The sequence below is a fragment of the Lactuca saligna genome, chromosome 5 (genome assembly GCF_052625555.1).
Source record: "Lactuca saligna cultivar CGN05327 chromosome 5, ASM5262555v1, whole genome shotgun sequence".
In the NCBI taxonomy this organism is placed as follows: Eukaryota; Viridiplantae; Streptophyta; class Magnoliopsida; order Asterales; family Asteraceae; genus Lactuca; species Lactuca saligna.
The window spans coordinates 13,721,240-13,744,404 of record NC_136421.1 but is presented as its reverse complement, the minus strand read 5'-3'; the positions used below and the strand labels follow the sequence as shown (position 1 = coordinate 13,744,404).

The following is a 23,165-nucleotide window of genomic DNA, read 5'->3' as shown; positions in this document are numbered from 1 at the left end:
TTAGCGTTCTGAATGAAAGTTGTAGAATACGTTAAACTGAGAGCGTGCATAAAAGCAACACCCAAATCTGACTTCGTATGAGGAAGTTATGATTTTTCGAAGTTTCGGCTTAGCAGTGTACAACCCGAAATTCGAATATGAGATCAAGCGATATTTAGCCGAAACAATCTAAACGAGAATTGAAGATCTCATCGATAGTAGTCCAACGGTAAAAAGAAAAACGAAAACGGAGTTCAGATGAAGGAATTATGAATTTCTAACGGAGTTTTCCTGTCTCGGCCTACTAAAAACAATATAAAGATATTATAATAAAAATAAATTCGAAATTAGTCAAAGAGTCTAAATGAAAGTTGTAGATCTTGTTTTTATCTACTCATCGATATAAAGAATGTCGAAAACTGAGTTCGTAAGCGAAAGTTATGAATTTCTGAAGTTCGGGGCGCGAAACCCCAAAACTGTCAGAGTACATGATGTGAATACAGTGTTCACAACGTGAACTCAGTATTTATGACTTCTAAAGCCAGATAGACGCAAGTTGCGATGACGCATACAGTGACGACTAAACTCATGATGTGAATATTTGAGATTCACGACGTGAATCCATAAAATCAGCCCTATAAATAGAAATCGAAGGGCAACCAATTTAGGTTGCTACTTTATCACTCTCTCACTCCCGATACTTTCTCTAACCCTATTTTAACCCCCGAAGCCCTGGTATCACCCCAAGACACGAAGCAAGTCCCGAAGCCCAAAGATCTCGAGAAGTGACCGAGCCGAAGCTCTGCCTGCGAGAAGCCGGATTGTGTGAAGATCTTTCAGATCTACCGAAGAATACTACTTTTACGAGCCGTAGTGCTGTCCGATCATCTTCTGATCAAGTGAGTGTATAGTCCCTTTCATAAACACGATTTTAATACAAGTACTGTTTGAATGTATTAAGTATATGTTTGCTGTGAGTATATAGTTACTTTCTTCTAACACATAAATATTAAGTAGTTGCTATGAAATATGTTCTATGTGTTAATAAGTTGTTTGTTTATCTGAGATGAGTGTTGAATATGAAGTATTGACTATAAAATACTTGATATGTGTTAATAAGTTTTTTGTTTATTTAAGATTCGTGTTGAATGCAATGTTTGGTACAAGTTTTCAATAAGTTAAACTGTATATATGTTTTATATCTACTATTATGTTGGGGAAAACATGGGTAGATAAATGATGAGGTGCGAAAGATGATTAAGAATAATATTAGTAGATGCACCAATAGTTAATGTAATAATACTACCAGATGCGCTTAGGATTAATTTTGGCAGATGCACCAAATAGAGAATGTCATAATACTAGCAGATGCGCTTAAGGATAATATTGACAAATGCACCTAATAGTGAATGTCGTAATCTTGGCAGATGCGCTAAAAGGATAATGTCGACAAATGTACCTAAAACAGAATGTCATAATGTCGGCAGATGCGCCTAATAGTGTATGTTGTAATCCGGGCAGAGGCGCTTAAAGGATAACCTTGGCAGATGCGCCTTCTGTAGCGATGGATTTTGTGCCAATTCCTCAGGTCAATCCTTAGGAATGAATGATTGAAGGATAGTTGATTCTTAGGGTAAAACATTAAGAATTAATGAAGATAATGGGTATGAGTAATTGGGTTGATTGCTTGATGATTAATTATCACTACTAGAAAAAATAATCCTTTTACGACGCTCATTGCGCGTCGTAAAACGCTCAGACGACGCGCAAATGCGCGTCAAGGAAGGCCCTGTCATAAAGAGAGACGACGCGCTTTTGCGTGTCGTCTATAGACGACGCGCATTTACGACGCGCGGTTATGACACGCAATGCATATCAAGGAAGGCCCTGCCATAAAGAAAAATGACACGCATTTGCGTGTCGTAACCTTACGATGCGCGTGTTTATGACACGCAATGCGTATCAAGGAAGCCCCTGTCAAGAAAGGTCATGTCATAAATGAAGACGACACACATTTTTGCGTATCGTAATTTTAAATTTAAAAAAAAAATTATATTTATAGATTTACTGATTTTCAAATTAAATTTGCATTTCATGTCTCATAAGAGAAAATAAAATACCATATATAAAAAATACCATACATTGCACAAAAGTTAATGTCATACAAATAGTTGTTGCATGGAAAGATAAAATAAATCAATAGACGTAAAAAAAAATTACAAACTAATAGTTCTAATAACCTAATGTGTGCCTCACTGTAAACAAGATATGTGCTGATTTTTTTAAATGTGTGTCTAACTTGTCTCCACTCTTCCTTAATAACACCACTCAAGGACTCTAAATCTGTGAAGTTAGTCACAGTATCTATATTGCCTGCAAAAAAACATAACTACAAAATAAGTGCTATCTAGGATCAACAATGTTGCCAAACTAGTAAGCATAATAAAAGTATAAATATATAATACAACAAAAAGTTGAGTAATTTTACAAAACAATCCTTCAAGTTGTTATAAAGAATAATGACTTTACCATACCAGTAACATCTATTGTTGAAGATGCAATAGGAAGCATTGGATTTGGATAGTCCATGTGTAAGACATTGATCAAGGCCCAATGTTGCCATTGATCAAGGTGGATAGTGTAAGCACAGTTACTAATTTTCTTTGAATTACCTATAAACATGTAGAAACATAATATTTAAATAAATAATGACATTTTATCTACAAATGACAAAATATGACCCTCAATAATAGCATAAATGGTTCATTTTCCTATAAAAATATATATCATACGTTGGCATCATGTTATTTGAGTATTTCCCCAATTAGTAAGCTACCAAATTTACTAAAAAATAAACAAAAGAAATTTCATTTGTTTTGTTTGAAGGTTATTCACATGACTTTAATTAACTGCTAGTCTAAACTTCAAAACTATCAAAAACGGCAAGTTAGTTTCTATTATAACTTTCTAACCCTGGTTCAAAAGACAAAACAAGATTAAAGATAGGGGCTCAAGCGTCATTCAAGGTCAGCATACCTAGAAGTGTTTTTCCTTCTAGATGCTCCAAGCTGGCACCGACACCTATCCAGATGTGACTCATCTTGTCATTCCCTGTCCACTAAGTTCCACTAGTTTCTTCATAATAGCCTAGGGCAAGAAAACTCATATGAAAAGGGAATATTTCCAATAAGTTGATTCATTGACAGATCAATGTAATCTTTTATCATATGAAATTCTTTTTTTATTGAGTATAAGAATCAAGAACAATACCCTGTAAAATATCAAGTGTTCTTAGATTGTTGTGATATCATCAGAAAAAGGCATGGGTTGTATGGATCCATTAAGATTGATACTGCTCAGGATTGTTGTGATATCATCAAAAAAAGTCATGGGCTGTTTCTCTTCTGTTGTTAACCCACAGGAGTTCTGGAAAAAGTTGGTCAGGCTAATAACATCCTGCAACATAATAAAATAGAACACTATGATAACTTGATAAGGACAAAGATGTCTGATATGTAATAAAGATACATGCATGAATCAACATGAAAAGCTACCTGATCACGAAAACCAGTGAACTTGTACTTCAAACCATCTTTGATTCTAACAACAAGCTGATTAGTCCGTGGAACTTTCATCCATGTAAGACCAGAAATATCAGATTTATCAACTTCAACAGCCTAACCACCTTGTTTCTTCCATAATATACCACCTGGATGAACTTTAAGTTGACCTGGATTCTGGATTGTTCAGAAAGCATGTTAGAAAGTTGTAGGGAGATGGAGTAAAGGAATGAGAAGATTAGATTGGAAAATAAATTACCAGTTTCAATATGAATTGGTTATAAACATTTCAGTTTTCATAACATGGTATGTATCAATTTGCAAAGATTAGTTACAATCTGAACAACATTAAAAGATAGATGAGAGGAAAAAACGTAAGAAGGCTTCAATTGAAAACTTATCTCCATCAAAGAATCTTTCTGCATCATATTAAAAAGAAAAAAAAAGATAGTTAAAAATCAAAACTGTCATATACCATGAGGAAGAAATTTGAAAGTAATTAACAAAGAGGAACCTCATTTGCACCAGTTGTGTCATCCACATGGAATTCCAATATGACATCATTCTTTCCTTGTAGCTGTGTTTGGGAGACATCAGCTAAGGAGACTTCAAATGCTTGCTTTGAACCAACAAGAAAAGACAGCATATGGCCTGAAAAGTTTCAGAAAGGAAGATACTAGTATGAATAACATGTTAACTAGTTTCATTTACATCTCAATATTACTAAATGTGTGTTGCTCCACAATATACTAATTTGGAGATTTTACAAAACAAGATAAGGATAAAGGTCTCAACCATTTAAATCAACTTCTCCCTAGTTTTTCCCACTAATAGAAAGTTGTTTCTCTTCTGTTGTTAACCCACAGGAGTTCTGGATAAAGTTGGTCAGGCTAATAACATCCTGTAATAAAATAAAATAGAACACTATGATAAGGAAAAAGATGTTTCATATGTAATAAAGATACATGCATGAATCACCATGAAAAGCTACCTGATCACGAAAACCAATGAACTTGTACTTCAAACCATCTTTGATTCTAACAGCAAGCTGATTAGTCCATGGAACTTTCATCCATGTAAGACCAGAAATATCAGATTTATCAACTTCAACAGCCATAGGGTTGTCTTCAACATCCTCCCCTGTTGTGTTCAACATCCTACCCAATAAAAGTGAGTCCAACTTCTATAGAGTTCTTCCCAGCCATATCTGTAATGTACGTTTGTGATGACTGTATCAGTATAGATAATGTACACGTGTATGTCCAGCTGGCAAAGTAATATAGGATAATGATGAATGTATATGAAGGGTATCTTAGTAATCTTACCTCCACACCACGACTCATCTCTTGTATAGCTGATAGCACTGATAAGCTATCCAGAAGTTGGAGGTACTCAGACAAGACCTGGAATGTCTGCACATAAAAAGATTGTATATTTATTATTTACCATGCTATGATAAAAAGAAATTCTAATATATATATATATATATATATATATATATATATATATATATATATATATATATATATATATATAAGGGGAGCTGATAATTCCACATCTTTTTATACATCCATGGATTTTTAAAGTAAATTGACAGTTATGCCCTTTATCATCTATCTTTAGAATGCAATTAATTTATTCAAAGGATGCATACGCTTCATTTTTGATAAACCATTAAACCAAATGAACTCATTCCTCATGTCACAGTGCTAGAGATCCCCTTGAACCACAATCTCCAACAGAATCCTATCACCTGTGACCATCATTTTCACCTAAATATGCTCTTTTCCTAATGCATTTCTAGTAATTGACAAAATACTTGACTATCTACACTTGATGTTACCTGCTTCTCTAAAAACATTTAAAAAAAAAAGTTCACTACATTTAGAAGTGATTCTTGTCTCTAATCTTGCATATTAGAGAAAATAATCGATCTGAGTTTTCATGTGATTAGTGGTTGCATCTTTGCAGGTGCCTTTTTCTATATCAAAACTAATAGCTTCTGGACTTGGGGCATCTGTTCCAACTGAGCAATTGTTCAGAAGACTTATAATCACACTTTTGATACCCTTGATTTTGGGGAAGGTAACACCTTTTATTGTCACTTTTTAAGGCCCATACAATATCACAGTTTTTAGTCATTCTGTGTAAATATCATGCATTTTCTTAGAACCAATGCAATTTTCCCCCCACATATGAAACAGGGGCATCTTCTAAAAACGAGAAAATTTTGTGATGCTTCTCAAACTATATCCATAATACATCTCAACAACATAAAGATTTCAGAATCAGGGATTGATGGTTACCTTACCCTATGCTTCTTACTTTTTTTGTTTCTCGTCCAAAGAATTAATGTGGATTGCATCTGTTTGTTACATGGTGTTTCACAAGTGTTGAGATTAAAAAAGTAATTGTTGGTTTCGTTTGACAGGATTTTCGGGAATCCTTTAAAGGTGATATTTCTTTTGTCCATATAATTTACAAGTTGTTGGGATATTCTGATTTAAGAACCGGAACCATAGAACCTAGTATGTCTAAAATTGAAAACTCGTTATTATGGAGTTCCATAGATAAGCACATTTGACTAGTATATCTCCAACTCAAATAATGTGTCAAATTTTTCTTGCATATGTTATAACTTAACTTAACTAACCAAATTGTTAATTCTCCAAGTTTTTGTGCATTGCAGGCTTTGAAGATTTTGTTGATAATAACAATCAGCTCTTATCGGTACTGAGTGTGATATTACTTAGTTTGGTGTGTTGTCATTATTTTTTTTATAAGCTTTTCATTTCTACATCTTGTTGATGTTATCAAATTTGAATATGAGTTTTGTGTTTGACTGACAATGTGTGGTGATGTTATCAAGGTCCCGTGGATACAAGTAAGCAGATCAAGGCCTCTACTTCTGATGGTTAAGCCTGAAGCTTTTCTTGTAGCTGTGATGATGGGAGCGTATGATCTTTCTTCTGAATCACATACATTGTTGAGATGATATTTTGTTATTTCATTTAATATCGTGTATATATATACTGCAGGCTGCTTCACCTGATACTATTAGGTTTCAATGCCACATCAATTCGTTGCCTATGTGCTGTATCTGGTGGTAGCAAATCAATCTTTGCAAAAAAGAAAAATTCTACTGCCCTCTTACTTATTGCAAGTCAGGTAACAAATTAAGTTATCCACTAATCAACTTTTCTATTTATTATTATTATTATTATTATTATTATTATTATTATTATTATTATTATTATTATTATTATTATTATTATTGTAGAACCTATTTTTTGGTGTTGGAGATATTATCCTTAAAATCTTAATTTGGTGTGAGGATGAGATTTTTGTAGAAAGCTTTGCCAGTGCTGGTTGCGGTGGTGGATCAACTTGGTGGTACATTTGGTGAACCAGGATTACTAATCATCCCCTGTGTTGCAGCACATTTAAACCAGGTTCACCCTTTTCCATATACCATATGCATTTCAAAAGCTTTTTAATTGCTAAATTTCTTTTATACCCAAGCAACCACTATTTTTAAAACTAAACGTTTTGGTTTATAGATCATCATGGACTCTTTTCTCATAACCTTTTGGAACAAAAAAGATCAGTCGCTTGCCAATACCTAGCTGTTACATGACCAATCACCAAGATGGATCATTTTCAGTGGGTCAATAAAGCTGGAAGGAAACACATGAAATACAAGTGCATATTATTATTATTATTATTAAATCCCTTAAAACAATTTCAATGAAAATATATCGTACAATAATTATCTTTGATTTACTGAAAAAAAGATTCAATTTATTGAGCATATCATGGGTACATAATCCTAAATTCTTTTTAGGTATTTCTCATTCTAACATGCTCCAACTCCAGGAAAAAAAAATAAAAAACATAAAGAAAATGGAGAAAATACATGGGAAATAAACAGGTCAACAATGAATGCGCTTGCTTGTTTACTTAGGCAAGCCAGTGAGTGGGTTAAGAAGAGCATGGGTTTACTTATGCCCTTCATCATCTATCTTTAGAATGCAATTAATTTATTCAAAGGATGCATACGCTTCATTTTTGATAAACCATTACACCAAATGAACTTATTCCTCATCTCACAGTGCTAGAGATCCCCTTGAACCACAATCTCCAACAGAATCCTATCACCTGTGACCATCATTTTCACCTAAATATGCTCTTTTCCTAATGCATTTCTAGTAATAGGCTATACCGTTCCAATTCCCCATTTTAGATGGTTTGTACAAAAAAGGAAGATAGCTATTTAGGTGGAAGAGTGAGAGACGGAGAAGGCAATATAAATGAGAGGCGAAATAGTCAATATGGTTTAAAATCCGTGGATTAAAAAAAAGAGTCGTGGCAATATCACCTCACATATAAAAGATGTTGTAAACTGAAAGAAAAATGGAAGTGAATCTAAAAAGCAGCAGGCATCAGTCTCTTCAACAAAACTCGTCTCTGTTGAAAATAAAAGAATGAGCACATTACCAAATAATCCTTCGATTGACTCCAATTTGGAGTCAAATCGATATCCATTCAGCTTGATAATACCAATTTCAATTTCAATTTCATGTACTCTATTGTTTACTGATCCAGATCCAGTTATGATGATGACATGTTAAAAGCCATGTCTCTAAGGGATTGAAGAAACGAGCATCATACCAAAATCTACAAACAAAACTAATAAAAGATAGAGATTGTAACACACCTCGAGAAGTGAACAATTGACTGTCTGATTGAATTCATCGAATCTTCCTTGTCGTTCTCAGATGAAGTGTATTAGGTCAAAAGCTTGAATTCCAATCGTCGCCATAGTCATCGGCATTGCGGTGAATCCCCATAGGATAGCCATGTCAGGATTTGGGTTGATGGGTCGTTGGACAAGAAGGTAATAGCCATGCTCTGCATAGGGTCAAGGAGCAGAATGACGATAAGAGGGAGTACTGATGATATTTACCTGCGTAGGGTTAAGGAGAAGAACGACGAGAATAAATGGCATGTATGATGATACGATGAGCACAGAGACCACGATCGAGGCGTAAGAGCCTAAGACGACGACGGTGAGCAGAGCGATGCGATAGAGGCGGGAATATGGAAGGAAGGATGTGAAAGCATAAAAGGCATGACTTAGGGTTCTGGTGGGTTTGCTAAAATTTAAGGGCCGGATTGAGTGAATTAAAGTGAAGTCTGGATTCAGATTTTATGGTTCAATGGTGGTGGAGGTGGCGGTGGCGATTAGGGTTTACAGAGAGAAGGAAGGAGTGAATGAAGGGTTATATTGATGAGAGAGGGTAGAAGCGGGATTCTTCAAAATTTTAGAATTTCACGATTTTGTTTTCCCCCTTTAAAAATGCGCGTTTAAGCAAAAATATAAAGCGACATTTGAAGAGGTCACACGTTTAAGATAAGCGCCCTCCGTGTTTGTATTTTTTTTTCTTTTCTAACACTTATTTCAGGGCACGCACAAATGCGTGTCCACTATCCTTAAAATTTTTGAAGAGATGATACTTTTTTAATGTCACTCTCTAATGCGTAACATAAATCAAAGAGCGTCGTGTTTTGCGCATCGTAAAAGGCTGTTTTTCTAGTAGTGTATAATAATTATATTACTGTGGGTTGAAAACCTTATATGCTCACCAGGATCCCAAGCCTGACCCTCTCAGTTTCGTTTGTGTCACATGTATCAATACAAAGACTTATGTCACTGAGAGATTAAAGGAGATGTAAATAATTAGTGTAATTAAATGTAAGTTCTGTTTATGCTTATGTGTATGTATCAGAACATGACATCCCGAGATTTTGTTATAAATGAAAATACATTTCTTTAAGAAATGATTTTGATAAATTCTTATCATATTTTGTTTTGGGAACAAATTCTGCAACTCTTTTAATCAAAGGATTACTCTAATTTTAAAAAAAGAAGCATAAGCAAATCGGTTTTTTCTGGCCGTGAAATCGGGGATGTCACAGCAAGCTAGGTCCCAGATATATTGGACCCTTCAGGGTTATATCCCGGTGGGCAAAGTGGCATATAGGCTGGATCTACCAGTCGAACTCAGTCAGATTCATAGCACTTTTCACATCTCCCAGTTGTAGAAGTGTCTGGTGGATGACTCGGCAGTGGTACCATTAGAGGATATTCAGGTGGATGACAGCCTAAATTACATCGAGCGGCCAGTGGAAATCCTTGACAGGAAGTTGAAGGATCTGAGAAACAAGAGAGTGGACTTGTGAACCGGAGGACAAGATGAGGGAGCATTACCTCGAGCTTTTTCAGGATCGAGCAGCAGACTTTGAGGATGAAGTCTAAGATAAGCGGGGGAGATTTTGAATACCTGATCCCTGGTATGCATTCAATTCAAGTATTTCTTATGTTTTCCTGTGGGAATCGATGAGTTGGAGGACCAACTCGTAGAGTAGGGTCATAATCCGCAGGGAGTTTAAGTAATCTACTCAGCGAGTTGAGAGACTGACTTAGCGAGTAGGTGTTGTTTGGTTAAAACCCTAAATTGAGGGTTTTCACCCTATTTAAACACCTTATAACACCCCAACTCATCCCCCATTGTCTAGATCAAACCCTAAATCGAAACCCTAGCCGTTTTTGTGTGTTCTTGAGCCTTGTGGTGTTATTTTTGTGTGATTGAAGCTTGAAGAGGAGAAGGAGACTTGTGAGATCAAGGGGAAACAAGAAGATCTAGAGTTTTAAGCTCAATTCCAGCTTATCTGAGACATGAGGTTGAAACTTTAACTATTAATTGCTTAGATCTTGATTTTTGGACCTTTTACTATAGCCTAATAAGCCATAGTGAGGATCTATTCGTGATTTAGTATAAGACTTTAGTTTGTGCTTCAGATCTAGGGCTATTAGGGGTCTTTATTGCATAAAGGTGCCCACCTTGTTGCCATAAACACCCCATGCATCTTGTAGACCATCTTTTATGCATTTTTGAGCCAAAGACCCCATGCATGTTCACCAAGTTTGAATCTTTACCTGAAAAACAGACATTAGGATGCCAGATCTATGGTTTTGGTGTGCTAAGACCCATTTAAATCAATTGTATAGTAATGGTTAAGGGTGGACTCGGCGATTCGTTGTTGGGACTCGGCGAATCAGGGTGTAATGACCACCAAATCCTGTCTGTAGATGGATCCGATGTTAGGGTGAAAGGTCCCTCAGTTTTTTAGGCTCATAAGGGACCTGGGAATCATGGGACTCGATGAGTGTTTGAACAAATTCAGCGAATCCAAGCACTCTCCCAATCTTTGAAGATGGACTCAACGAGTTGTTCATACAATTCGGCAAGTCATAGACTGGACACACTCTTATGAGAGATATGAACTCGGCAAGTCAGATGAAGATGGTCCCGATGGTATGATTGAAAGAGAACCTTTCGAGTTCTTGCTAGACTCGAAGAGTATGGTCGGAGGGTGGTATAGATTAGGGAGTATGGACTCGACGAGTTGGTAGACCAACTTGGTGAGTCAGGTCAACAGTATGTTGACTTTGACCAAAGTTGACTTTGGTTTAATTGAGTTGACCACCAATTAGGGTTGCGTATTCAAATTGATAACTTAGAAGAGTTGTCATGTAGGGATTGAGGAGGTAGGGAGAGTCGATTTCCACACCGAGATCAGTGAAGACACTATACGACTTTGAGGTGAGATACCTTCCAGTAGGAGTGGGTCTAAGGCACCAATGTCGGCCCACCAGTAGGTGATTATGTTTGAGATGATTGTCTTTGCGATAATCATCCAGTTGCCGTTATTCAATATGCTTATTGTGCTGGGATGTTATGATATATGTGTTAATAGTAGTAAGGGTGCAATAGTCCCAAGTTACCAGTTGAAAGATACTGAAGACTGTTACCGGTTGAAAGATACAGAAGGGGTGGACAGAACCCAAGCATGCCTAGCAGTATGTTTATGATATGTTATTATGTGACTAGTATGGTTATCATATACCATTATGTGATTTAGTATGTTTCTGTTATGCTATCATGGAACCAATATGTTTATGACATATTATTATGTGATAGTGATAAGGGGTGAAATAGTCCCCGGATACCGGTTGAAAGATACCAAAGGGGAGGTTAGCTCCCGGTTACCGGTTGAAAGAAATCGAAGGCGAGGTTAGTTCCCAAGTACCGGTTGAGAGATACCGAGGGGGAGTCCAGCTCCCGGCTATGCTTGTTAGCTACCGGTTGAAAAATACTGATGATTATGCATTATTTGGTATGCGTATGATGGGGGAACTCACTAAGCTTTGTGCTTATGGTTTTTAGTTTTGGTTTCAGGTACCTCTTCATCTAAGGGGAAGGAGTCGACGGTGTAGCAGCGCATCACACATATGATTTCCACATTGAGTTTTCTGGGAGTGTACCATGGTTTTTATTACTATGGATGATATGGTTTTGAGCATGGTTGCAGAAATCAGGATTAATCAGTGATTAATCGTGGATTAATCGCTTGGCGTTCTGCAACCGTCAAAGATTAGGGTATTAATCGGAAATTTAGGATTAATCGGGTTTGGCGGGATTAATCGGTCTTGGCGGGATTAATCGGTCAACAAAAGTCAACAAAAGTCATGAAACTTCTTCCAAAACCTGGAAGTGAACCGTACATCCCTGTCGGAAATCACTGAAACTGGCACCCCGTGCCACGCCACTTCCTCCCTGATATAGATGTCGGCCAACTTTTTGGCCGAAACTCTCTCCTAAATCGGAATAAAATGGGCGCTCTTGGTCAACCGATCAACGATGACCCAAATCGAATCTACTTCAAGCACGGTCCTGGGAAGCTTCGTGATAAAATCCATAGTAATCTCCTCTCACTTCCACAACAGGATATCCAATGGTTGGACCTTGTTGTGTGGTCTCTAGTGCTAAGCCTTGACCTTCCTGCTGGTCGGGCACCTCTCCACGAACCAAGCTATGTCTCTCTTCATACAGGGCCACCAATAATCAAGACGAAGATCCCTGTACATCCTTGTCGCTCCAGGATGGATCGAGAACCTGGATTTGTGCGCCTCCTCCATCAGTACTTGGCGTACACCTCCATGATATGGGACCCATACCCTATAGTGAAGGGTCAACAATCCACAACTGTCATAGTCGAAAGAGGAAACCTGACCCAAAATTCGCTCGCTCTTCCGATTTTCCTCCTTCATGGCCTCCTGTTGGGCCTCCCAAATCTACTCCAACAGTGGAGTCACAACTGTCATCCTCATACAGATGTCCCTGATTGGCGCTGCCTTGCGGCTAAGCATGTCGGCCATGACATTGGCCTTCCCCGGGTGGTAGAGGATCTTACAATCATAATCCTTTACCACATCAAGCCACCGACGCTGCCTCATATTCAGATTTGGTTGATCCATGAGATGTTGGGTTTCGAGAATTCTAACACTCCTAAGTGTACATGCAACCCTAAATACCTTGGATCTATTTTTTCTCTATTATACATACAAATATGAATATCCAAGGTATTAACCTATCTAGCATACAATCATTGATACTTGGGTAATCAAATGGATAGAATACATACCTTTGTTTGATGTAGCTTGTCTTCATGAAGCTTGAGTGCCTAGTGCCCCAAGTGTGACACCTCAAATGGTTCACACAACATCATATGCACTAGGAAATACTTGAGAGAATTCCACACTTCATGAAAATCGGCTAGCCCTATCACTCACACATTAGTCGCCGATTTTCCCAATGATATGATCTTTATATAGTGTCACAATTAAGGTAAACCCTAATGGTCAGGGCCTTCCATTTCCTTGGATCCATGGTTTCAAATACACCATGGAGCATCCTATGGGTTTTAACCCAACTTGATAATCCATGGAGTATTAGCCCACTATACAAGTATGGATGATTTACACAATCAACCCATATATTTAATCAGCCTTCTTTTGATCACTTAATTAATTCTAAATTAATTCTTGATCAATACTAATTAAATAATCATATTAATATATTAGAACTTATAACATATTAATAATCCTTATAGTTATGGACTTAGACATTAATCCAATAGTCTCCCACTTGGATAAGTCTAAAACTATTATTGCAAGTATGACTTCAAGAACCGACTGGAAATCGTAGCACTCAAAAGCTTTCGTCGAACTCTGACCTTGCCGATGAACTCTGACCTTTGTCAATGAGTTGTCCATTAGATAAGTGATCATATATTCCTCCATTCTAGATATCATATGGACTGAGACATGGATTATAATCATTCTCTCTTTCATCTATTGTTTCCTGATTTCCGATTTATGACAACTGATTGATTGAACAAGTCAAATCAGTCCTGGCTTGGCCAAGCACTCATATGTGTCAACGTTAAATCATTGAGGGGACCACATATATTGCTTTTATCCTGAAGGTAAAAGGAATGGATAAAATTCGACTCATATGGATTTTTCTACTACTTGTTGAATCATACACAAAGGCACGTTTTATAACATCGAGTTACCAATGCGTTTTCGTGCAATCAATGTATAACCAACTCATAGTAACAACTCATATCTCTAGGTTTGAAGAATATAAGTTATTATTGTCTCATGATTACTCATGATAAAATCAATGAAGTGATTCCAATGAGCGCGAGTTGAATCCAATACCCAGAACTTACAAGCACTCATGAGTGTTGTAGCACCACTTTGTCCAACATCTTAGACCTCTACATGCCAACCCATGACAGTCTTGATTCATATCTACTTCCAACATATGACCAAATGTGGATGATTTGAATAACTTAGTCATTCAGGAAGAATGACCTAGTTTATTCTGGAAGCACTACTAGAAAAATACCCTTTAATGACGCGCAAACCATGACACGCGGTATTTTATGATACGCAAATGTGTGTGCCCTAAAAATAATGTTATCTCTCCAAAAATTAGAAGGATTTAGGTCACGTACTTTTGCGCGCCGTAAAATAAGTGTCACATTGAAAGAAAAAAAAAACACGGAGGGCACATAACATAAAATGGGCGTCATGTAACCATGTCGCTTTATACTTTTTTAATGAAACGCGGGATCTCTTCTCTGGGGGGAAATGAAATTCTGAAAAGTTTGAAAGGCCCGTCGTGCTATTACCTTCTTTCCACCTTTCTTCTCTCTCTTACTCAAATACCCCAAAAAAAACCCTAAGTCATCACCAAATCTCCGATCTCCCACCAGCAAAATGTCTCCACCTACTCTCTACCCTCACACTAATTCTCTCAATTAAAAACACAAAAACCCTCAATCAGATAATCATGGCTACTTCTCCCTTCCTTATCTTCTCAAAAACCCAAAATTTCTTTAACTGTAAATCAATTGCGAATCCGACCCTAAGACCCATACTCCGAGCTGAATCTCTTTCTTGAAGATTCTACGCCTCACCATCGTCAAACTTGTTTGCTTCCTCCAACTCCGCCTTCTCGTCGAGCCCGTCGTCGTTCTTTCAGAACCGATGTGCATCACCTACACGTGTCAACATATACGGATCATCTCCATCATCATCGAATATACGATTTTCTCTCAACAATCGTCAAATTTCTCCGAGTCGTTCGATCTCTGTAATTCCGAGGAGTAATAATAGTAACCAAGCGTCATAAAACCAGTTGGATAAACCAAGGAGGATGTGTATGTGTTCTCCTACTTCGCATCCATGTTCGTTTAGTGTTTGATTCTAGTGTAAAGATGATTTATCTTCTATCTTTTACAGGCTATATGATCCTCATATACCTGAGTTAGAAAAATTTCTACACAAGGATTTGTTCTTCCCTTCTAACAAATTCTATGATGCATTTCATGAAGATTATGTAGGCAAGTTGTTCGATGAAATGCCAGGAGACGAGTTTTGGTCTGAACTAAAAGCCATCAGATGGTATCCTATTTCTGTTGACCCACCTTTAACCGGACTTCCATGGTTAGTGCCAGATAATACATGTACACACATAATACATGTACGTAGATGGTATCTTGTTTGGTTTTCCCGTTCTGTTTTTAGTTTGCAATTGTACACACATATAGCTATACATACATGCATATGTATACATATATATATATAGATAGAAATACATGTATGTATGCATATAGATACATGTAAGTATGCATCTATGTGTGCCTCCTTGTCATTTTTTGGCTATTTCAAAAAAAAATTAATGAAGATGGATACATCATAGACGTGATCAGAGTTTCTTGATGAATGCAGTTCTCAAATGTAGGTTCTCTTGAACTTCATGGATTTTCTAGAAATAAATTATGGAGTGTTGACAATGACTCCCCTCCCTTCCCCACTAATGTAACGACCCAATTTTCACGTCCAAAAATTTCATTTTTAAAACATTACTTTAGAAAATGTTAATAACTAAACCATGTCTAAAAGCCAAATCATACAACCAATCAAAATATTATAGTATAAATCCCAAGGAAATCTAATAGATGCGGAAACCAGCATGTGTGCATGATGTGCCGCTACCGTGCCATCTCCTTCCCCTTCGATGAAGAGGTACCTGAAACCAAAACTGTAAACTGTAAGCACGAAGCTTAGTGAGTTCCCCAATTGTACCACATACCATACAATCACATAACATACATAAATTGTCAGGCATATCTGCGTGCCAGACCTACCCCTTCGGTCCTCTCGACCGGATACTGCCTAACATATCTGGGTGCTGGCCTCCCCTTCGGTCCTCTCGACTGGATACTGCCTAGCATATCTCGGTGCTGGCTCCCATTCGGTCCTCTCGACCGGATACCGGGGACTATTTCACCCCCTACTACTACTACATAACACATATATCACATAGTCTATCTAGCATGGTTGGGCGTGACCGCCCCTTCGACCCTATCGATCGGTGTTCTGGGGGACTATCTCCCCCTACTGTCACTAACACATAAAAATATCACAGGTAGTAGCAACCCTATATGAATATCACAAAGACAATCATCTAATCACACATCTCCTACCGGTGGGCCGGCATTGTGGCCTTAGACCCACTGCTACTGGAAGGTAACTCACCTCGTAGTAGCTGCTGATCTGTGTGGGAATAGTCTGTCTGCTGCTGCTGCTCCAGAAATCCTCCGGCTGAAATTCCCACCAAACACTTAGTCAAATACTGCTAACTGTCCTTTGGGTAAAATGACCATTCTACCCCTGATCATGCCCTAAGTCAAACTCATAGTCAACTTTCAGTTGACCCGACTTGCCGAGTTGGCTCGCCAACTCGCCGAGTCCATGTCCAAACGACTCACCTGAATTCTGCTTCTACTCGTCGAGTTAGGCGTTGACTCGACGAGTTCACCTTCCAAACTGATGTTCAAGTCCTTCATCCTACTCGCCGAGTTGTATGAACAACTCGTCGAGTCTGTTCTTGAACTAAAGAGATTGCCTTGAACTCGCCGAGTCTGGGCATCGACTCGCCGAGTTCCATTATGGGTGAGTTTTGGCTTCCAAATCACCGAGTCCACCCTGGACTCACCACACAACTCGACACAGCTAAAAGGGGACAATCTTGGAGACTCGCGACCAGACTCGCCGAGTCAGATGAGCGACTCGCCGAGTCTGCTTCATGCAAGAGCCATAAACACGATTTTTCTCGAATCCAGTCCTTGCCATTCGTAGATCTGGGTCCTAGAGCATGAATAACACGTAAAGTTTCTAACTTTACGTGTAAATATCCATATATGAGGGTTTTAGGGTTCAAAATGCACCAAAAGAGTAGATCTAAGGTTTTCATGCAACATGGGTCCATAAAGGCAGTAGATCTGAGCTCCTGGAGCTCAACCATGCCTAGATCTAGAGGTTACTCAGCTTATTACGAACCCCCAAACATACACAAGCTTGGAAATGGTTCAATAAAGACTTTAATGGAGCTGTAAGGGACTATAAGCATGAAAGCAAGGGGAAAATCGAGTCATACCTTAGGGAACACACTGAGAAATCTCAAAGATGCTTGACCTCCTCTTCTTCTTCTTGATCTACTCTTTTTCCCACTCCAAAACTTCAAGAGAGCATACCAATGCTTCAAACTCACAAGGAAACGACTCTTGAACAAGGTATAGAGCTCTGAGGGTGAATGGGGGCGAGATTGGGGTGGAATGAGAGTTTAAATAGGGTGCAAACCCTTGAAACTTAGGGTTTCATCCAACAGTGGTAACTCGCTGAGTCCAGGATATGGACTCGCCGAGTCGCCAACTTATAACGTGTCCCGGGTCCCGGCTCTACTCGGCGAGTCGGACCTATGACTCGCCAAGTCCAAGGCTGAAAATCACTCAAATAAGATTTACATACCAGGAACCAGGTGCTACAAATCTCCCCCACTTATGTTAGACTTCGTCCTTGAAGTCTGTTGCTCGATCCTGAAACAGCTCGGGGTAATGCTCCATCATCTCTTCCACCGACTCCCAAGTCCAGTCTGAACCCTTGCGGTGCTGCCATTGCACCTTCACTAGTTCCACCCTCTTGTTCCTCAAATCCTTCGACTTCCTGTCGAGGATTGCGACTGCGCGCTCAATGTAATTCAGGTTGTCATCAACCTGAATATCCTCCAACGGCACCACTGCTGAATAATCCACTAAGCACTTCCGCAGCTGAGAGACATGGAAAGTGTTGTGGATCTGGCTGAGCTCGACTGGCAGATCCAGCCTATACGCCACCTTGCCCACGCGGGCTACAACCCTAAATGGTCCGATAAATCTCGGGCCCAACTTGCCCCGCTTCCTGAATCGAATGACGCCTTTCCAAGGCGACACCTTCAGGAGAACCATATCCCCGACATGGAATTCCAAGTCGGATCGACGCTTGTCGGCATAACTTTTCTGCCGACTCTGAGCAGTCTGAAGCCTGCTCCAAACCTGCTGGATCCTCTCTGTCGTCTTGAGCACCACCTCGGTGCTTCCCATGACCCTCTGGCCAACCTCACCCCAGCATATCGGGGTCCTGCACCTCTGTCCGTACAATATCTCGAATGGGGGTCGGTCAATACTCGCGTGGTAACTGTTATTGTATGAGAACTTGGCTAAGGGAAGATAGGTATCCCAGCTACCACCGAAATCTAACACACATGCCCGCAACATATCCTCCAAGGTCCGGATGGTCCACTCGCTCTGACCATCCGTCTGCGGGTGAACGGCGGTGCTAAAATGCAAACGAGTGCCCAACTCATCATGAAATCTCTTCCAAAACCTGGATATAAAACGCACGTCTCGGTCTAATATCACTGACACTGGAACCCCGTGTCGCGCTACTATCTCCCTGATGTAGATGTCGGCCAACTTTTCGGCCGAGATGCTCTCCTGGATCGGAATAAAATGGGCGCTCTTGATCAATCGGTCCACGATGACCCAAATCGAATCTACTCCATGCGTAGTCCTGGGAAGCTTTGTGATAAAATCCATCGTGATGTCTTCCCATTTCCACAACGGGATGTCCAATGGCTGCATCTTCCCATGTGGTCTCTGATGTTCGGCCTTGACCTTCCTGCAGGTCAAGCACAGCTCGACGTACCATGTCACATCCCGCTTCATGCAGGGCCACCAATAGTCTAGACGAAGATCCGTATACATCTTCATCGCCCCAGGATGAATAGAGAATCGGGACTTGTGCGCCTCCTCCATCAAGATCTGGTGCACGCCTCCGTGATACGGCACCCACACCCTGCGATGTAGTGTCAATAGTCCTCGGCTATCATAATCGAAGGAGGAAACCTGACCAACCAAACGCTCTCTCTTCCAATGTTCCTCCTTGATACCCTCCTGTTGAGCCTCCCGAATCTGCTCCAATAGGGGAGTCACTACCTTCATCCTCATACAAATATCCCTGATCAGCGCCGCCTTGTGGCTAAGCGCATCGGCCACCACGTTGGCCTTTCCCGGGTGGTAAAGGATCTCACAATCATAATCCTTCACCACATCCAACCACCGATGCTGCCTCATGTTTAGATTCGGTTGATCCATGAGGTACCTCAAACTCTTGTGGTCCGTGTAAATGGTACACCGAACCCCGTAGAGGTAATGCCGCCAAATCTTGAGGGCGAAAACCACCGCCCCCAACTCCAAATCATGCGTCGGGTAGTTTGCCTCATGAGGCTTGAGCTGCCTCAAAGTGTAGGCAATGAGATGCCCCCTCTGCATCAATACGGCGCCCAACCCTGAAATAGACATGTCACAATAAACCACAAAATCCTCTACGCCCTCTGGCATGGCTAAGATCGGCGCCTCGCACAATCTCTGTCTAAGTGTCTCAAACGCTGCCTGCTGCTCGGGTCCCCACCGAAAGACCACGACTTTCTTCGTCAACCGTGTCAGGGGTACAACTATCTTGGAGAAATCCTGAATGAACCTCCGATAATAGCCTGCCAATCCTAGGAAACTCCAAATCTCAGATGGAGACTTCAGAACCTCCCATCTCATCACTGCCTCGACCTTGGCCGGATCGACTAGAATCCCGTTCTGGTTGACAAGGTGTCCGAGAAATTGCACCTCACGCAACCAAAACTCCAACACCTCTCTCAGATGCTCCTCATGCTCCTCCTGCGTCTTGGAATAAACCAAGATGCCATCGATAAATACTATCACAGACCGATCCAGCATCGATCTGCATACGCGGTTCATGAGGTCCATGAACGCGGCAGGAGCATTGGTGAGCCCACACGGCATCACCACGAACTCATAGTGGCCATAGCACGTCCGAAACGCGGTCTTCTGCGTATCCTCCTCCCTGACCCTCATCTGATGATAACCCGAACACAAATCAATCTTGGAGAACCAAGATGGTCCCTAAAGCTGGTCAAAGAGATCATCAATCCTCGGGAGTGGGTAAAGGTTCTTCACCATTACCTTGTTCAACTCCCGATAATCTATACACATCCGGTGCGACTCGTCCTTCTTCTTCACAAACAGAATCGGGGCTCCACAGGGTGAACTGCTCTGTCTAATGAATCCCTTGTCTACCAGCTCCTGCAGCTGCGTAGACAACTCCTACATCTCAGGAGGAGCCAGCCGATATGGTGCCTTGGCTATCGGAGCCGCACCGGGAACGAGGTCAATCCTAAACTCCACCTGTCGCTCCGGAGGTATCCCAGGAAGCTCCTCTGGGAAAACATCTGAGAAATCTCGCACCACCGGAACCTCACTCACGGTCGCCTTACCCACCTCCCGAGTATCCATCACATACGTGACATATCCTGTGCATCCCTGCTGAAGGTAGCGTCTAGCCCTCGCTGCTGAACATACTGCGGGTCCACACTGTGGCCTCTCGCCGTGAATCACTAACTCTTCCCCACCTGGGGTCCTGAATCGCACTAGCTGTTGCGTGCAATCTATCACCGCCCCATTGGGGCTCAACCAATCCATCCCTATAATCACCTTGTTCCCACGCAACGGAATGGGAACCAAGTCCACCAGATAACGCTCCTCAAATAACTTCAAAACACAATCCCTGAACATTGATGATTCTCGCACCGATCGATCATCGGCAATCTCTACCTCTAAAGGGCAATCCAACATGCCCGAAGACTCCGTGAACTTCTTGCTAAGCGCAAGGGAAACAAACGATCGGGTAGCGCCCGAGTCGAACAACACCTGGACTGGGATATCCTTCACATGGAATGACCCCAATACATACATATATATATATATATATATATATACACACACATAAACCGAGCACATATCAATATCATAACATCATATAAATAAATGAGAAGGAAGAATCATATTCGTCACCACATCGGCTGAAGCGCGTGCCTCCTCGGCGGTCAGCTGAAATGCCCAGCTCCTCACCACGGGAGCCTCTGCCTTGCCCTGTCGGCCATCTGTGATCCGCAGGGTCGCTGGAACTGGCGCCTTTACCGACGCTGAAACTGTAAACTGGGGGCAATTGGCCTTCTTGTGGCCCCTCTGGTTACAGTGGAAACACAGCAACTCAGAGGTCTGAATAACTGCTGTCAGAGCAGTGCAATCCCTGCTAAAGTGCCCAGACTTGCTGCACTTTTAGTGGCCTGATGATCCCAACCTACACGCCCCCTCGTGCGTCTTGCCGCATTTCCTGCAGTGACCCCGTCCCTGCTGGCCTTTCGGCCCCACATCCCTTGGGCTTCTTCCCCGAAGCCCCTCCTGGCTGACCCTCCTCCGCCTTCCGTTTGCGGATGTGCTCCAAATCTATCTCCCTCTCCCTCGCCCTGGCAATCATGGAGTCAAAGGTGGGACAAGCTGAAAAACTAACGTGCTCCCGGATATCAGCCCGGAGCATGTAATGATAGCGGGTCCTCCTCATGTCCTCACCACCCGCATATTGGGGCACCAACAGTGCCCTCTCCCGGAACTAGGCGGTGATCTCTGCCACAGTCTTCGTCGTCTGTCTCATGTCCAAAAACTCCCTGGCCAGCTGCTGAATCTCAACAGCTGGCGCAAACTCTGTCATGAACCTGGTCACAAAGTCTGACAAGGTCATAGCCTCGATAGCTGAGGCTCCCAAAGAGTCACCCACTGACTCCCACCAATCTTGAGCTCGGTCTCGTAAACACCCTGATGCATACCTCACCTTCGACCCCTCGGAGCAGAAGCTAGTCAATTGTGCAAACTCGATGTCTGCAATCCATCGCCTGGCAACAATGGGGTCCTTCACCCCGTGGAAATCCAGCGCACCAGTGCCCCTGAAGTCCTTAAAGGACAGCGTGCGAGATCCTGACTGGCCAGATGCCATGTCACTCCTGAATGCCTGGAGGTGATCCTCCATCATATCCAATATCCCCTCCTTGATCGACCCGAAGATAATGGGGGTCGACTCAAGGAAACCTCTGGTGATCTCTGACGCGATGAACTCGCGCAGCCTCTCATCTACTGGCTTGGAACCTGATCCCGAACCCGATCCCTCTCCTGAACTGTCAACTAGTGGCCTCGGACGTAGTACCACCATTCTGAAATACAAAGAAATAACAACTGTTAGCGATACTGATACCCCTGGAGGGATCCCACCCACTACAAGTTCCCTAGTCTTATCCTAGCCTTCCTCGGTTCGGGTACGGATCCTCTGCTTTCAGTAGTACGGGCCCATACTACCTTCCACATCTATCCGTACCTTCCCCAAGGACCACCTTGACTCAACCAGGTCCCTTCTCTTACCGCTGATCATTGCTACTCTTTATCCTAGGCTTACCCTAGGAAACCTCTGACTCCACCCAACCCAGTCCTCAGCTGTTGAAGGCCTCTTGGTGATGCCAATTAACTATTACCTGAATACAATCACATGTGTTGAGGCTCGGATAATCCTTCGAGTAAGGGACTCATCTCTACAACGGTTAAGACTCAAACAAGAGCTACGCAATAGAGTCAAATCCAACACTCTGAGATTATTCAACCTTGATCACATGTGACTTTAACGTATTCACCTAACAGTTAACTCCCATCAATTCAAGGCCCACATAGCACAAAGCAAACAGCATTTGAACGTAAGAAAAACAATCTCAAGCAACTCTATCCTCGAAGAGAGAACTGAACCAGCATACAATGCTAAACTCGTACTATCAGGAATAACCTAAACAGGCTACCCTACTGCTGTCTACACAACTCTAGCATGCAACTCTTTCATATACTGAAGCACATAATGCATACATATAAGGCATCACT

General features: G+C 41.1%; 1 protein-coding gene across 1 annotated transcript; it reads left to right on the top strand.

The window, feature by feature from the left end:
• Positions 1 to 4,826: 4,826 nt before the first annotated feature.
• On the top strand, positions 4,827 to 7,203 carry LOC145045065 (putative sodium/metabolite cotransporter BASS4, chloroplastic). Its single transcript, XM_078993412.1, has 8 exons — positions 4,827 to 4,949; positions 5,511 to 5,624; positions 5,971 to 6,067; positions 6,229 to 6,296; positions 6,409 to 6,494; positions 6,578 to 6,707; positions 6,890 to 6,991; positions 7,100 to 7,203. The coding sequence occupies exons 1-8, from the start codon at positions 4,827 to 4,829 to the stop codon at positions 7,163 to 7,165; spliced, it is 786 nt and encodes a 261-aa protein (XP_078849538.1). The 3' UTR covers positions 7,166 to 7,203.
• The last annotated feature ends 15,962 nt before the right edge of the window (positions 7,204 to 23,165 follow it).